General features: G+C 56.6%; 1 protein-coding gene across 1 annotated transcript in view; it reads right to left on the reverse strand.

Moving 5' to 3' along the window:
* Window positions 1–4883: 4883 nt before the first annotated feature.
* UMODL1 (uromodulin like 1) overlaps window positions 4884–17331 on the reverse strand; it is a 49746-nt gene continuing 37298 nt past the window's right edge. Inside the window, exons 17-24 of the mRNA XM_006916766.1 lie at window positions 15303–15366; window positions 15040–15177; window positions 13295–13617; window positions 10165–10310; window positions 9514–9750; window positions 8904–9063; window positions 7087–7171; window positions 4884–5065 (exon numbers count right to left, since the gene is read on the reverse strand). Coding sequence (XP_006916828.1) covers window positions 4884–5065; window positions 7087–7171; window positions 8904–9063; window positions 9514–9750; window positions 10165–10310; window positions 13295–13617; window positions 15040–15177; window positions 15303–15366 — 1335 coding nt within the window. The remainder of the gene's footprint in view (window positions 5066–7086; window positions 7172–8903; window positions 9064–9513; window positions 9751–10164; window positions 10311–13294; window positions 13618–15039; window positions 15178–15302; window positions 15367–17331) is intronic.

The following is a 17331-nucleotide window of genomic DNA, read 5'->3' on the forward strand; positions in this document are numbered from 1 at the left end:
AACTACCAGCAATATGCAGACTGAGCAGATTCTGTACAGCAGCCCTGACACAGCAGCATCCCAGAACGCCCCCACGGAAGTAACATGAGCGCACACGCACACGCACACGCACACGTGCACACTGTTCTGGTTCTCTCCCTCCCGGCCTCCCCGACTTGTCTGCATGTAGTATTCACAGGGGCTTTTCTCCCATGGATTCTGTGTCCCTGGGGGCAAGGACTCTACCTCCTTCTTCTTGTCTTCTTAATATCAGCATAAGGACTGGAACTCAGTAAACATTCTTGGTGAGATGGAGGGATGAATGGATGAGTGGATGAGTAGATGAGTAGGTGGGTGGATAGGCAGATGGGTGGGTGGGTGGATGGATGGGTGGGGGGATGGATGGTGGATGGATGGATGGTGGATGGATGGATGGATGGTGGATGGATGGATGGTGGGTGGGTAGATGGCGGATGGATGGATGGTGGATGGATGGATGGTGGATGGATGGATGGTGGGTGGGTAGATGGCGGATGGATGGATGGTGGATGGATGGATGGTGGATGGATGGATGGTGGGTGGGTAGATGGCGGATGGATGGATGGTGGATGGATGGATGGTGGATGGATGGATGGTGGGTGGGTAGATGGCGGATGGATGGATGGTGGATGGATGGATGGTGGATGGATGGATGGTGGGTGGGTAGATGGCGGATGGATGGATGGTGGATGGATGGATGGTGGATGGATGGATGGTGGGTGGGTAGATGGCGGATGGATGGATGGTGGATGGATGGATGGTGGATGGATGGATGGTGGGTGGGTAGATGGCGGATGGATGGATGGTGGATGGATGGATGGTGGATGGATGGATGGTGGGTGGGTAGATGGCGGATGGATGGATGGTGGATGGATGGATGGTGGATGGATGGATGGTGGGTGGGTAGATGGCGGATGGATGGAGATGGATGGTGGATGGATGAATGGGTGGATGGATGGGTGGGTGGATGGGTGTGTGGATGGGTGGATGGGTGGGTAGGTGGATGGATAGATGCATGCATGAGTGAACGGGATAGGTGGAGGGGAGGATGGATGGACCAGGTCAGGGGTACCCCACAGCACACATGCGCTTGTCCCTGTCGGCACTTATCATGGCTTCTGCCATCTACTGACTTGAGTATCCCTCTCCCCAGCGAGACCGTGTGCTCCGTGAGGCCCGGGCTCAGTCTGTTCATCAGCAGCACTGCCCAGGACCTGGGGCAAGGTGTGTGCTCAGGAAATATTTATCAAAGCGGAGACTGGGGCAGGTAAGGGAAGAAGCAGATTATACAGAAAACGCAAATGAATAAACACAGCATATTTCTTGAGATTACATGAAAACCACAGGTGAAGTTTCAAAGACGGAGATTTAAAATGCACTTCAACTACTTTATCAGAAGTTCAAGGGCCACACAGTCACAGGACTCAAGACCTGGCTTATTGCATGTCTGTTGTCTCTTCCTCAAGAAAGGTAAATCTTGGGTCCTGAGCTGCTATCAGAGCAAATGAAAGCAGCTCAGGAAGAGTCAGAGACATGTTCCTTGTCTCCCCAAACTGCCCAGCACGGCCGCTGGCCCTCGGCGGATGCTAGGCGAGTATCTGAACCAAACACAGCAGCCAGCACAGTCACGTTTCAATGTCATATGCAATTTATTCAACAAAATTAACCTCAGGAACTAAAAACGAAAGATCATGTTATAATTCTAAATTCATGAAGGAAACACTATCCTTCCAGGTGTTAACTGTCAAATATACTTCAATTTGTTTTAAGTAAAGTAAACAGCATCATCCGTTAGCGTAATGTAACGCAGAAAATTCAAAACTAAAAGATTTAGGTTCTAGACTCATTCCTTCATTAATTCATTTTTTGACCTTAAGTAACTAATTCACTCATTTCTTCTCTGGTTTCCCATTACATAATGGATAAATAATACCTCCCCCCATGTCAGGATTATATTTTTAAATGCCGGTGAAAAAAATGTAGGAAAAATATAAAACAGTGATATATATCACATCATTCCTATGTATTGTGAAGGTCGTCATGTTGATAGAGTGCCTCTTGAGTTACTGCTGCGTAAACACAGATTTCCTGGTGGTGCAAAAAAGTTGAAGAGGGATGCACGCTCACTAAACATCACATTCAGTACTGACTTGTCGAAAGAACTTCAAGTGCACCGTCAACTATCTTTGAAAATGTGGAATATTATATATTTGACAAAAAGTGTTGAATGACTGGCTGACTGGGTGGATGGATGGATGGATGGATGGATGGATGGATGGATGGATGGATGGGTAGGTGGGTGGATGGATGGATGGATGGATGGATGGATGGATGGAACCATAAAGCACATTGAATTTTCCTACTAAAATTGCCTTGATAGATGTACATCGAAATAAGAAAACAAAATATTATGCATATTCTGAATCTACAAAACAGGTAAGTTCAAAACAGGTATTTTACTTTAAATAAAAATTGCCCTAATATTAAAATTCAGTTTCAAAAACATTTTATTGGATGGATGGATGGATGGATGGATGGATGGATGGATGGATGGATGGATGGATGGAAAGATGGTTGGATGGGTGGATGGATGGATGGATGGATGGATGGGTAGGTGGATGGATGGATGGAAGGATGAATGGAAAGATGGTTGGATGGGTGGATGGATGGATGTCAATGGTGAGCAAAGCCAGGAAGGGCCACTTGGACCACTTTGGATGGTAAAGGGTCTGGGAGCTCTGGGGTCGTGGAGGCGACTTAGAGGGTGGCAGAGCTGTGTTCATGCTTGGTTTGAGGACCCCGCGTCTGGAGCTCCAGGCTTCTCCACCAGCTCCCCTCACCCTCCCGCTTGTCTGGGACCTACACAGTCAGCAGGCCTCCTGGGAGCAGGCGGGGGTGTGTTTTCATCGTCTCCGGGGCTCATCCACGCTCTGATGTGGGACAGAGTAGGTTTCCAACAACGCTCGGTGCATTAAGAACCGAGCTCCATTCACGGCTACCTGCACGGGAAACGACGTCACCTGGGTCAGTCTGCATGCACAAGGGAGAGGTTCATGCAGTAACACCCCTGGAGTACGGGTAGTGGAGGGTCGCCACCCGCCCCGAGGACACGACTTCCCTGCTGGCTGAACAGCGAGAGATCGCACTCAGAGGAAAGGGGGCACGAAGGCTCCGGAACTGTGGTGCCCTCGGCCTGGCCTCTGGCGAGCGAAGCTCCCACTCAGCGGGCAGGTGCGCCAGGCTCGGACACCCGAGCTGGACGACCACGTCCTCGGGGCCTCCACGCCTCTGTGCTATCTGTGGGGAACCCCCCGGACACAGGGCTCTTGCACCCCGGTGCGCACCTGGCGTGTGGAGGGGTGGTTGTATGTTTGATATTTTTCAAAGAGCAGATTTCTGCAGGAACTTGAGAACTCGTTATGAGTGTTTTTCACACTTTGGAAGACGGAAGCCCCAGGAGAGTAAGAAGACGGGCACATCGTCCCCCTGGCGTTTTATTTCAAGGCGGGAGCATCCAGCAAGCCTTGGCACCGACACCAGATTCTCTGAGACAGCCAGCAACACAAGCCTTGGCCGCTGAAATTCCCTTGTAACTCTCTCCAGGGAGGTGACTGGCCTTGTGTGCTGGCCTGGTCTAGCCCCTCCATCTGGGCTGTCAGGGTCCTGAGACCCCAATAATGGGTACCTCGCTCACAGGCGTGCTTGGAGCAGAGGGACAGGACAAAGTGAGGGTATGGTCTCTTCAGCGTCTGCAGAGCCAGCTCCGTGAGCAGGTGACACTTTCTCTGATGAAGATGAAGTCACCCAGCTAGGGTCATCGCCTTGTAGAGAAGTGTACTGTGATCCAGCTCTGCCATGTGACCCAGTCACTTGAGGTCCCGAGGACCAATTTTCTCATTTCAAGGATACAACCATATCTACCACACTTTTGTGACTTGCTTCAAAAATCTCTTACTGCAAAAGAATAAGGAGCCAAACATGGCGGGGGGCGGGGAGGTGGCCTCGGCTGGGGAAGCCGCGGGTCCCAATGAGAAGACGGGGCGCATGGTCCAGTCCCTGTGGGGCATGTGTGTACAATAGTGCCCCCAGCAGGGGACAGGATGGAACAGGACAGGATCAGTAAGGAGAAGGGTCTTTGTGACCTGAACCGTGTGGGCCCCAAACCAGACACTAAAGGACCACACCTGGGCCAGTCGCTCTTTATGATTAGAGCATCGAGGTGAATGGAAATTTGCTGCTGTTTGCTCCCTTATCTGAGACTCTCGGGGGCGGCAGCAGACCCCACCTAGAAGGAGGATCCCAGGACCCTGGAAAGCTCTTTCCTTCTGACCCCTATAGGTGCCTTGTGACGCCTGGTCCCTCACCCGAAGAATTGTGGAAACCTCAGACTGCTCCCACATTCCATCCTCTGGCGTTTTATGGAGTCTTCCTTACATAGGCTCGTTTGATTAGATCATTGGCCACTGGTGATTGATTCAACCTCCAGCCCCCTCCTCACTCTGCGAGATGGGCTGGGGGGAGGGTGCTTTCCCCTTCCAACCTTCCAATCACACAGTTGTTCTCTTGGCAACCAGCCCCATCTTGGGGTGCTCTCCAAAAGTCACCTCATTAATGTAACAAAAGGCCCCTCTATCAGTCACTGGGAAATTCAAGGATTTTAGGGTCTCTGTGCCAGGAACAGTGGACAAAGACCAAATGTATATTTCTTATAAATTACAGGCACAAAACACGGACACCCACAAATCTGCCTTTTGCCAAAGCCACTGGGACACACCGCGTGGTCTCCATCGGTGGCAAAGGCCGGACGCGTGAGCCCCGCGTGTCCCGTCCGTGCCTGGCCCCTCACCCACCTCGGGGCGGCGGCCTCAGTCATAGAACACCTGGTAGCTGAAGTCGTCCGCCTGGGCTTTGCAGTTGTACTTTCCGGTCACGCGCTGGTAGCGTGCGATGACCAGGGCGGCTGCCCCCGTCACCAAGGCGAAGACGGCCACCACGATGAGGACGACAGAGCTGGGCGCCAGCCCTGGCTTCGCGGCTGGAGGCTCACCTGCAGGGGACGAGACGGGCACGAGGTGGGGGGTCTGCCCAAAGCAGGCGGAGCGCGTCTCCGCGGGCTGGTGCCCCCTGAGGTCCCAGCACTGGGACGTCATTGCGAGGGTGGCAAGGAGGACTCAGGACCGAGTCTGGACGGGGCGCGCTCCCCACATGTGGCCGCTGGATGTGACTCAGCAGAAGCACCGTGGCAGGGAGGTGTGCGTCCACATCCCTGCGGGCCCCTGAAGGTGGCGAGGAGGGAGTCCCAAGCCTGGGAGGCACAACACCCAGGACAGCTCAGCCTCCCAACGTTCTGGGCAAGCACTGGCCAAGAGGAGGCCACGTGGGAGCGACGGGTCCCCCGTCCAGGTGGAGGTGGGGAGCCCGGTGGGGCTGCCCATGGGGAGACACGCGGGGCCCACGCGCTCTGCAGCATGGAGGAGCCCGGGCAGCCCCAGACCCGGGGGTGACGGAGACACAGGAGCGCGTGGGCCCAGAGGACGAACAACAGGCACTCGCATGACGCTTGCACAGCCACGCTCACGGCAGCACCATTCACAGCAGCCGAGGCGGGAACGACCCGTGTCCATCAGAGGAGGACTAGATACAAACAGGTACAATGTTGCACACTCGTGTTGCAGAGGAACAGCAGGGCCTGACGCGCTGCAGGCAGGCGAAACCACAACGTGGTGCGTGGGCGAAGAGACGCATGGACGGGTGGATGGATGGATGGGTGGGCAGGTGGGTGGGCGGACGGATGGGTGGACAGATGACTAAATAGATGGGTAGGTGAGTGAATAAGTGGATCGATGTGTAGATGGATAGGTGAATAAATGAATGAGGGGATGCGTAGGTGGGTGGTTGATTGGATGGGTAGGTGGGTGGATGAATAGATGGGTGCATGATAGATGGAGGAATGATGGATGAATAAATGAACAGGTAGTTGGACAGAAGGATGGTCGGAAGCATGGGTAGGTGGGCAGATGAATGGATGAGTGAGTGGATGGACGAGTGGATGGATGAATGGATGGGTGAGTGGATGGATGAGTGGATGGATGAGTGGGTGGATGAATGGATGGATGAATGGATGGGTGAGTGGAAGGATGAGTGGATGGATGAATGGATGGGTGAGTGGATGGATGAGTGGATGGATGAGTGGATGGATGAATGGATGGGTGAGACACAGAGACACACACACGCACAGACACATGCACACACACACACAGACACACACAGAGACACACACACACAGACACAGACACACGCACACACACAGACACACGCACACACACACACACAGACACACAGACACACAGACACACGCACATGCACACACAGACACGCAGACACATATGCAGACACAAACACACACACGGACACACGGACACACACACAGACACACACAGAGACACACACAGACACACATGGAGACACACACAGACACATGCACACACACACAAACATGCACATACACACAGAGACGCACACGCAGAGACACACATGCACATGTGTGCACAGACATGCAGACACACATACATGCACACACATATGCATGCACAGGCACACACAGGCATGCACACAGACACACACAGACACGCACACACAGACACACGCACACACAGAATTCGACCAGGCCGTGGCCTCAGATGCGTCCCCGGCACAGCCCGCCCGGTGCGGCGATGCGGATTCCGGAAGCTTCGCAGCCTTCACCTCGCACTGCTCAAACACGGCATCACGTGAATCCGAGCGACTTCCCGAAGCCTTGGTCTTTATATCTGCAACGTGGGGCAGCAGCGGACCCTACCTCACCGGCTGCCAAGAGGAGCAAATCGCATTTTGCGGGTAGAGAACGAGACGCGGCACTGGAAAGTCGGAGCTCTCCGCGAAGTCAGCCGGCTTCACGTCGGCGTTATTTCTGAGAGTTTCAGGAAAACCTTAAGAACGCCACGTGTCCGGTAGTTGCTCTTTGGTTTACGGGCTGGAGCAAAGGAATTGCTCGCATCTTAAGTTGTCTAAACCAAGCCACCAACTCACCGTCAGACCGCACGAGGGGTCCCCAGGATGTCAGGTGTGTTGCGGGTGGCTCACCACTTCTCAGCGACCGAAAGTCTTCGCAATTCTGTTTATTTTAAAAGGAGAGAAACCTCAGATCAGTTGAACAACATCTATGAGAAATTTACCCGCTGTCCGGGACGACTCTCTGCTTCGTAGGTGTTTTTCCTGCTGGAAAGGGTGACATCATGATGGAGGAGCTCAGACAAGGACGAGGAGGCCCTCGGAGGCCAGGGGCACCAGGGCCGTGGGCTCTGCCCAGCGTGGTGGCCGGAGGGAGGGCAGTGAGGGGCCCGAGAGCAGCGAGACACAGTGGCCCCTGAGCTGCCTCCAGCTACTGGCGCTGGCCCCTTTGTGGAGAGTGACCTGTGCATCGTCCACAGCTTGCAGCCACTTGCCCCCTTCAACACCTTTGCCTTACAGAAAGGGTCAGTGACATGATGGCATCTGCTTTCTCTGTACCTGCTGTGGGTCGCACATGACCCCAACAGATCTTGAAGTCCTACCCGGGACCTGAGGAGGTGCCTGACTTGGACATGGGGTCTTTGCAGATGGTCGCATCAGGCGAGGTCATTACGGTGAGTCCTGCTCCCGTGTGACTGTATCCTTACACCAAGGGCACTTTGAACACAGTGGACAGGGGACACATGAGGACGCAGGGAGAAGACGGCCATGTGCCAGCCGAGGAGAGAGCCTGGGGCGGATCCTCCCTCCGCCTCAGACGGAGCCAGCCGTGCAGCCAGCACCCCGATCTCCGAGCTCCGCCGTGAGGCAATGGGTTCTATTGTTCACGCGCTCAGGGTGTGGCGCATGCTTAGGCGGCCACAGGACGCGCTACGGCGCCCGAAGGAGGAGCTCTGTGCAGCTCAGACTAACGAATTCGAGAACCGGCAGCCCCTGTGCAAGCAGCGTGTTACTTTGAGTCTCCGTCACCCTTAAGCCCCTGACACCCTTAGCGTTTCTGAGGGGCTGGCGGGGCCAGGTGCAGGCTCCTGTGTGCCCTTAGCTGGCCGTCACCAGAAGTCTCCATTCCCTCCTGTGGTCCCAGATGTTCTGTGTAGGAAAAAGTGACATCGATAAAATCGGCCACCGCCGGGCTTCTTCCATCCACTTCCCGCTGACTCTGGAGGTGGGTCACCCAAGACGACCGCAGGGGTCCTGTGAGGAGCACAGGGACACACTTTCCCCTGCGGGACACAGAAACTCGCGTGGCCGAACCAACGGCCAGCAGAGCCCACCACACTGTCCTCGGCCACAGACGACACGTGACAGTCACTGCCCACGAGCCTGTGGTATGAAGACGAGCTTTCAAGCCTCGGGACTGCAAAGCACATTTCACATTCAAAGGTCTAAGGAAATGAGAATGTAAAATTATTCACAGTCACAGAAGGAACGAAGCACCTAGGGAAAGGAAAGCACAGCGGGTGGGACTCAGGAGCGCTCCATCAATGTCGCTGCAAACGAGATTAAATTAAAACAACATTTTTCCCACTTAAATATGCGTCAAATCACCTCCAGGAGAAGCAGGGCAGCGTCATGACAAGGAAGTGCTGATGTGACAGCCAGCAGACGACGTGGCCTCAGGCAGGACTTACGGCCATCTGACCACAGCCGTCCTCCCCCAGGGCTGCCCGGTGTCCTGACCTCACGTCCTGCCTTTTAGGGGCCACGTCTGTGGGGTGCGGGGCTTCCTCCCAGCACCTAGCCCCGAGCCGCCCATGCCCCCGGCTTCTGGTAACAGGGCAAGCCCCCTCACAGCCACGAGCCCCGGACGGCGGCCTGGAAGTCCCCACACCTACGATTCTGCACGAGCTGCCCGGGGCCTCCATGCAGACGCGGAGCCTGCAGTGCAGGTACACTCTGGAGCTGTTGATGAAGGAGAAGATCTTCAGCTTGAACTGGGCCTTGCTGGAGCTCCCGTTCTCGATCACGCACGTGTGCGTGTTGGGGATGGGGCAGCTGGCGGGGGAGGAAAGGCGCCTCGTGAGTCACAAACCTCCCTCCTGTTCTGGTCCTCGTGAGCCTCCTGACAGGGCAGCCGCCTGCACCCGGCGCGTCCCCACCAGGCACGGACGTCTGGCTGTCCATCGCCCAGAGGGGAGGCTCTCCCGCGGGCACTACCCAAAACCCAGCCCCGTGCCCGGGCGAGTCTGCAGGTCCAGGGCCCCGAAGCAGGCCGCCGGCGGGGCACAGCCCCCCGAGCCCCCACCTGTTGTTAATGAAGCCGAACATGACCGGGTCCAGGGCATCGCTGGACGGCGTGGCCCAGCATTCGGTCAGGACCACCTTGGCCAGAGGGGAGGCTCTCCCACGGGCATTACCCAAAACCCAGCCCCGTGCCCGGGTGAGTCTGCAGGTCCAGGGCCCCGAAGCAGGCCGCCGGCGGGGCACAGCCCCCCGAGCCCCCACCTGTTGTTAATGAAGCCGAACATGACCGGGTCCAGGGCATCGCTGGACGGCGTGGCCCAGCATTCGGTCAGGACCACCTTGAGGTTGCTTTTCCGTGTGGACAGCCCGACCTCGATCTTGACATCGTCGCTGGCAGACACGCTGTAATTCCGTGGGATAGGAGCGTCTCCGATAAACAACTGCATTTCGGTGACAAAACTTCCAGCGCCGTGGAGGTCCTCGATGATGGTGTAGACCCTGCGAGACGGAGCGGCGTGTGGACGGCTTTGTCCCACACACAGACTCGCGTCCCTGCCACCGGACGGAACGAGCGGGGCTGGCCGCAGCAGGGGTCGGCCCGTCGCCCGCGATGACGGAGACTCCAAGGCCGGCAGAGCAAAGGGACAGCTTCACAGTGGACAAGGGGGCCCAAGTGCGCCCTGATGGGGGTGGCGCTGCGGAGAGGCTGTGGGTGGGCTCGCGGGACTGGGGTGTCCCTGTGCAACTGGCTCAGGGAGCATATCTGGCTTTCTCCGGTTGGTCCTGAGTTGGAAGCAGGGACAAAACTTTGGGCGGCTGGACGTTCGATCTAATCTCGAAGGCACCCAAACCCAAAGCGAGGGTGCTGGAGTGGAGAGGCGCGTGCGCTGGGGTGGGGGGACCCCCACTCACCCCCACTCCGGCATGTAGCCGGAGGACGTGAGGAGGTCGTTGCGGAAGGCACAGCGGATGGGACTCAGGATCTTCAGGTGGTGGACGATCCCGTCTGGGGACAGGTCGTTCCTCAGCGTCGTCCTCACCACCGTGTCTGTCATGTTCTGGACACAGACGAAACGGGACGTGAGCCAGCTCCGGGGCCAGCCGGGCCCAGCACGCTGCGCACCGTGGCCCCGGATGCTGGGGCATTATTTTTTATTTTTTAAAGCTTTCCCCCAAACTATAAAAATCCTAATGGTTTTTTCCTAATGTAAATTGACGACGAGAGCGTGAATCGTGACACCGGCCGCAGCCCGTCTTCTGTGCCGCGTCCTTCACCGGAAGAGAACCAGAGACGAACTTGAGCAGGGACACCCCAAGGCCTAGGTCGGACCCCTCCCCGAGTCCCACCCCCTCTGACGCTTCTCAAAGCGAGGCCCTCGTCCAAAGCATGGAGAGCCGCGGGAGACCGGTTCTGGCTGTGGCCGAGCACCCCGCGGTCCCGCCGGCGTCTCTGGTCCGGGGCAATGACGAAACCAAGAAGCCCGAAGACCATCTAAAGGAAGGAGCGCGATCGTGACGGGGACGGGAGTATGTGGCGGTGGCAGCACGGCTCACACTTGTGGGCTTGAGTCCCCGGGGGCGACGCCCAGCCTGGCGGGGTTGGTGACCGTCAGCCCTTGCACGTGCGGAGCAGGTCGGTTTTGAGCTCGAGGAGACAGGGCCGCAGGTCGGCTGGCCCCGAGGCATGGTGGCCGGGGACACGGAAGTTCAGCGGAAGGGGAGACGCCTTCAGGCAGCAGGACCGGGCGGCCGGCTGTCTCCGGCGGCTAGGACAGAGCTGAGGATCCCGACGTGGGCCACTCCACACTCTGCTTCTGCGGGGAGCGTTGCAGGAGGAGGCAACATGTCGGTGAACACCTGCCACCCTCACGCAGAAGCTCCACGAAGTCATGCGTCTGACAGACGCCCGAAGCTCTGACTGTTGGACGCGCTTTGCTAGCTGGGGGCTGGGGACTGTCATGGTGGTGGGCGTTCTAAGGTCAATGCCTCTTTACTGGCGCCTCCTAAGCTGCCACCAGGACAGAGGACCAAGCGCAGTTCTGGATCGCCTGCGGTGGTGACACGCCACGGGGCACGGGTGGCAGCGGGCACTGCACGGCTGTTCACGTGCCAGACTCAACAGTGTAGACCCAGACAAGGGAAGTCGTGTGGGGCCCGTGAGTCGGATCCATAGAGTGAGGAGGAGGCGAGGGGCAGGGCTGACGTGTGACGAGGACACAGCGTCAGGCAGAGCTAGTGAGACACACGGCTGAGCAGAGCAGAGCAGAAGCTGCTGGACGCCCGGAGCCAAGAGCGAGGCCGGCGGCGGGCCCGGCGACACAGCGTCTAACCTGAGAGGCGGCCAGTGCAGCGTTTGCAGAAAATGGAAATCCTAAGGCTGACGATGCTAACGGACCCACGAACCTGATAGACAGCAAGTCCGGCGGCCAGACAGGCACTGACATGGGTGGGTCTGACTGAGCGCAACACGCTGCGCGTAGTAGGGCAGCACACGGAGGAGCGAGAGGGGAAGGAGAAGGCTGGCCCGCGTCCGCGCTCCCCTCCTGCGGCCCCTCCTTCCTCGCTGCGCTACACGCATTACAGGCTGAGCGCATTTTCTGATGCATCTAAAATTGATCACGCAGAGCCACTAGCTTATCTTTGGAAGCTACTGGATGGTATCGGTCTCTCTAGGTTTTTATATAAAGAGCGAAATTTGAATTATTGAAAATCGTGTTAGAATCTGTTTTCCTGGGTAGAGATGAGCGATGCCGTCGCTTCTGGGGAGAAACTTGGGTAGGTTCTCGGTTGACTTGTCCCACACCCAAACCTTTAAACTCTTGACACCTAATCTTCTGTGTTTGCTTCTTAGAAATGAAGGGCCTGTGTTCGTAGCTCCATATTTTGGAGTAATTATCCACATGGCGTTTACGGGCCCTGCGATTTGCAGCTAAAGAACAGAGGCTCGACCAGCACGTCCGTTTCCAGCAGCCCCGAAGCCGGTGCTTGGTGGCTGCCGCAGACACGCGGGGTCTGGAGCGCGTGACATTTAGTGTCTTGAGTCATTTTGAAAAGCGTCTCGGAAAACCTGGGCCGACCCCTTCTGTCTTGGCGAGAAGTTCGCATGTATTTACGGGGATGATCCCGTACTCCGGCGAACAATCTGGGACGTGGGCGAATGTGCATTTCTTTATAGTCATGCTCTGCATGACCTGTGTATAGTAATCAAACTTGGAGGCGTGACCTTAAATTTAACTTTTTTTGTAAAAACCTGGAGGTCAATAAAATTTAAACTGCTTAACAAAAAAGAAGAGGAGAAGGCAGAATAGCCAGCTGCACGTCATTGTGTCGGTGCAAATAAGCCTTCCGAGGAACCTCGGGTTCTGACAAATGTCAGAACCACCGCTGCCTGCGTGGATCCGGGTCTGCGGGACACGTGGGACACGGGTGTCCCTTCCCTCTTCACCGGTGGAGCCCGACGGACGTGGTTGTAAACCAAGCGACTGTCTAGCTCAGAGAGCAGAGGGAGGAGCTGCTGTCCGCGGACCCCCGGCCCCCCCGCAGGGAGCCTGGCTCACCCTGGGAGCGGCCTGCGGGAGCCCCACGGGCAGGAGCTGACGTCACATTTGAGACCCAGTGATGGTGCTGCCCATGCCCACCCTCCACCAACACATGCCCCCACATGCTCACACACGCATTCGCACACGCATTCACACTCACACGCACTCCTACGCATGCACACCGACGTGCTCTCACACACACGCACACGTGGACGCCCACGTTCACACACAGGCTCCCGGCTTTCCCGCCCCCTTCCTCCCCCGCAGGCCCCCCACCCTGCCTGTGCCTCAGAATCACTGGGGGGTGTTTTGAACCCTGACCCTGAGTCCTACCCCAGGCCCTTTGCATCAGAACCCCTGCAGGGTGAGGCTCACAGCTTCCTCCCGTGCTGGGTCCCCCACTTACGGTGACAGACTTTGGGGTGCAGAGTCTTCCCGGGCCCTCCCCGTGTGGAGGTCTGGACAGCCCGATGCCCCGCCCCCGCCCCGTGCCTGGGACTCACGCTTTGCACCAGGGTCCCGCACTCGCTCCATCCGGCCGCCAGGAACACGTGTGTGCTGTTGCTGTCGCTCACACCGCAGGACGGCTGGCCCAGGTACAGGGACGACTCGGGGATGGACTCCTGCTGCAGGAAGCGCCTCTGCACGGCGATGGCCACCTTCTCGATCTCGCACAGCACCCTGACCGCGCCGGCCAGGCTCAGCCGCGGGAGCACGCCCTGGGGGGCCGGGCTGGCCGCCCTCGTTTCCGCTGGGCTGGGGGATTGCTCCAGGCCAGGAGCCAGAGAGGACCTGGGGGCCTGGGTTGTGTTGTCAGAAGAGTCACCTGCAGGGCACGAGGAGCCAAAGCACAGGTGGGTCTGTGTTTAGGGACTGCCCTGCGAGCCCGGCCGCATGGACTCAGGAGGACTCAGCGATGGGGACCCGCGGAACCCCTCCGTGCCCCACAGCAGCGCACACCTGGTCTGCACGTTCCAGCCACAGCCACTCTTGCCTGCGTTGCACGTCCCTGCCAGCCCCAGCAGCTGGGCCTGGCCTGGCTCGCCGTGGGCCGCCATGAACCAGAAAACCGGGGGACCCTCTGCCCTCCGAACCTCCCCGAGGCTGACGCTGCGCATGTACTGAGCCCGTGGTCTTGGGACAAGCTGGCTGCCCTCAGGGCCCCTGGGTTCGGGCTCTAAGATAGTCGATGATGTTCACTCTTAGGCTCCCTGAGTCCCTCACTCCTGCTCCGGCTTCCTGCTTGCCCCGGAGCACACTTGGTTTGGACTCCAGAAGAGCATGCAGCTCCCCAAAGCTGTCCGCCATTCCCCTCGGCTCCCTCCGCGGTCTGTAGGATGCGGCTCGGCCCGCCCCGGCCTCTGCTCTACAGCCCAGCTCTGTCGCCCGCCACCCTGGCACCGGCTTTCTCCTGCCTCAAGGTCAGGGGCTCACCCATCGCCCTGCTCCTCACCTAGCTTGTCACATGGGCTCTGAGTTTTACAAGATCGTCTTTTGGCATCTAGAGGACACACCTGAGTTCGCCTGTGTATTTTCTCATCTCAGGCATCAGAAGAAGCACTTGGGGCTATGAGGCACCACCCAGAGGGCTGGAGACATGTGGAAGGGTATGAGGGGACGGCATGCACACACGTGTGCACACACGCACGCATGCACACACATGTGCGCACATGCCCATACATGCACATATACACATGCGCACATGCATATATGCATACATGTCATGCATGTGCGCCTGTGCACGTGTGCACCTATGCACCCATGCACCCACACATGTACACACATACATGCACATGTGCACACACATGCATGTGCACAGCGCGCATACACATCATGCATGTGCACACAGTGCACATATGTACCCATGCATGTGCGCATATACTTGCATGTGTGTGTGCGCAATGCATGTATGTACGCGTGCACACACCATGCATGCACGCACATGCACATGTGCACACACTCATGAATGTGCACGCATGCACGGCACTCACATGTGCATGCACGAGCATGCACACGTACATAGGCACACACTCACATGTGCATGCACACGTGTGTACATGCCTGCACATAGCACGTGCATGTACACATACTCGCAAGCACACACACATGTGCACACACACATCAGGAAACTTGCCTGGGGCATAAAATATGCCAACCTCATTTGGAAAAGAAATACTTTGCAAATGAATATCCTTAAAAGGACAGACTATCTGACAGTATTCCAGAAAAGGGACTATGAGGCTACTACCTTCACAGGGTCTTCCAGAATATTCTACGGGGAGGTCGGAGGTTCCGCCCACACAGCGGCAAGTGAAGGATCCGAGGGTGTTGAGACAGGACGAGCCTGGTTCACAGTCGTCCTCCCTCCTTGCACACTCGTCATAATCTGCGTGACATTCACAGGACAGGACAGGAAAGCGTCACCGGGGGTGGCGTTGTGACGACGAGGTGCCCGCGCGTGGTTTACAGACAGCTTAGTGGGACACGTGTGTCTCAGGGAGCAAACCGAACCATCACATGGCAACAAAGGTGGCCCGTCCTGGAGAGCTCCGGAGACGGGAGGCATCTCGATTTTCTGCCAGGGGTGGGGCAGGGGCAGGTGACAGGAAGCTGTAGGGGCTGGCCTAGAAGGAGGGTCCTGGTCCCAGGGCTGGCAGGGCAGCCTGGAGCTGAGCAGGTCCCCACCCTGACCCCGACCACTGCAGAGGGACCCAGACAGCAAGACGGCCCAGGGCGGAGGCCCTCGGCCCACCCGCCTCCACCTCCACGCTCAGCCACCTTGCAAGTTAATGGGGCTGCAGGTTCGCTGAAGAAAGTGGGCACGAACCCAAACAGCTCAGCAAGAGCATAAAAGCCGCCCTGGAGGTCCCCTCCCTAACGGAACTGCTCGTTCTCATGCTGACACAGTCTGTCGCAGCCCTTGAAACCACGGACGAGGACACAGCTGAGCGCCTGTTCTAAGCATGGACGGGGCCGGCTTCCCGCCCCCGCCTCGTGTCAGGACCATTCGATGCACCGACCTCCTGCTTAATAACTGCATATTAAACCCAGTTTACTCAGTATCTTCCCTGCGTGGGGGACCATGGGTCACTTTAACCTTTTCCTTTTAAAGAAACACTGAAAGCGAACATCTTTGTGTGTCCCCTGAGGGCGGAGTCCCTGGAGGTGACACTCCAAAGCCAGAGTGGAAGACCTTTCGAAAACCCTTGATGGATATGGTCCAGTCGATTTCGAGGAAGTGGGAGCAAATTCTGTCCCCACCAGCAAGGCTTCGCGACACTTCTGTCATTATTTTCATTAAAAAAAAATTGCTCTTAGATGGGCAGAAAGAGCCCCTCGGTTTAGCGGGAATGCCTTCGGGTACTGTCACCTCCCTGCTGGTCCGTCGTGTTTCTGTGTCCGTGTACAGTCCTTTCTGCTTTTGTCCGTAGTAGATTATGATCCGTGCATGCCATCTCTCTATATGTGGGGTACAATTCTTCATGAAATTATTGAAATTATGTTTTGTTTCGTTGCTTGCTTTATAATGATGCTTTTATTTTGTTTGATGTAAAAGATGTACATGTTTATGGAGTGGAATATTCCAGCCTTATCTTCCGTGGGTTTGTTTTCCTTCTGCTTTTAAACTTGGAAAACACTTCTCAGTCTAAAAATCAGAAAAACATTCATCTATGTTGTCTCTGATTTTTAGAAAAGAAAAAAATGCCTACAGCACCCGGTCATCCTAGGTGGTCTCCCATCCAAGTACTAACCAGGCCCGACGCTGCTTAGCTTCCGAGATAAGACAAGATCGGGCTTGTTCAGGGTGGCGTGGCCATCTCTGATATTTTTATACAGGTAACTATAAGACTTTTATCATTTATTTTCAAGTAAAAGATGGGCTGTAGACTGAATTGTGTCCCCTCAAAATTAGCCTCCAGAAGCCCTAACCCGCAGTGTGACGGGGTTTGGAGCTGGGGCCTTCGGGAGGTGGTTCTGCTTAGATGGGGTCATAAGGGCGAGTCCAGGTCCTGACAGGACTGATGTCCTTACAAGAAGAGACACCAGGGAGGTCTCCCGTCTGGGGACACAGCGAGAAGGTGGCCGCCTGCCCATCAGCAAGCGGGCCCTCGCCAGAAACCAAATCGGCTGGCACCCTGACCTTGGCCGGCGGTCTACCGAGGAGAGGTGAATGTCTGTTGCTGAAGCCGCCCTAGCTGTGTATTTCGTTAGGACAGCTCCAGCTGAGACAGCGTGAGAAAAGAAACTACGTTGCTGTTTCTCGCTACTTTCTCCTCAATTATTTCCACTTGGACCACCTTGGAATCTCGGCTTGGGCTGCAGAGAGGGACGTATCTGCCATCTGCTCATCGAAAGGGGTGGCCGAGGAGCGGGGGGCAGGACGTGGCCTGTGACAAGGGAGCAGTGTCCTGGGGACGTTTGCAGGTTCAAACTTAAACGTTTAAGGTTTACGATTTAAAGGAAAAAAAAACAGTGGCAGCGAGACAGATGGGGGCCCGAGCTGCTTCGCATTTCCGTCTAACGGGGGCGGAGACACCGC

The sequence above is a fragment of the Pteropus alecto genome, unplaced genomic scaffold (genome assembly GCF_000325575.1).
Source record: "Pteropus alecto unplaced genomic scaffold, ASM32557v1 scaffold97, whole genome shotgun sequence".
Classification (NCBI taxonomy): domain Eukaryota; kingdom Metazoa; phylum Chordata; class Mammalia; order Chiroptera; family Pteropodidae; genus Pteropus; species Pteropus alecto.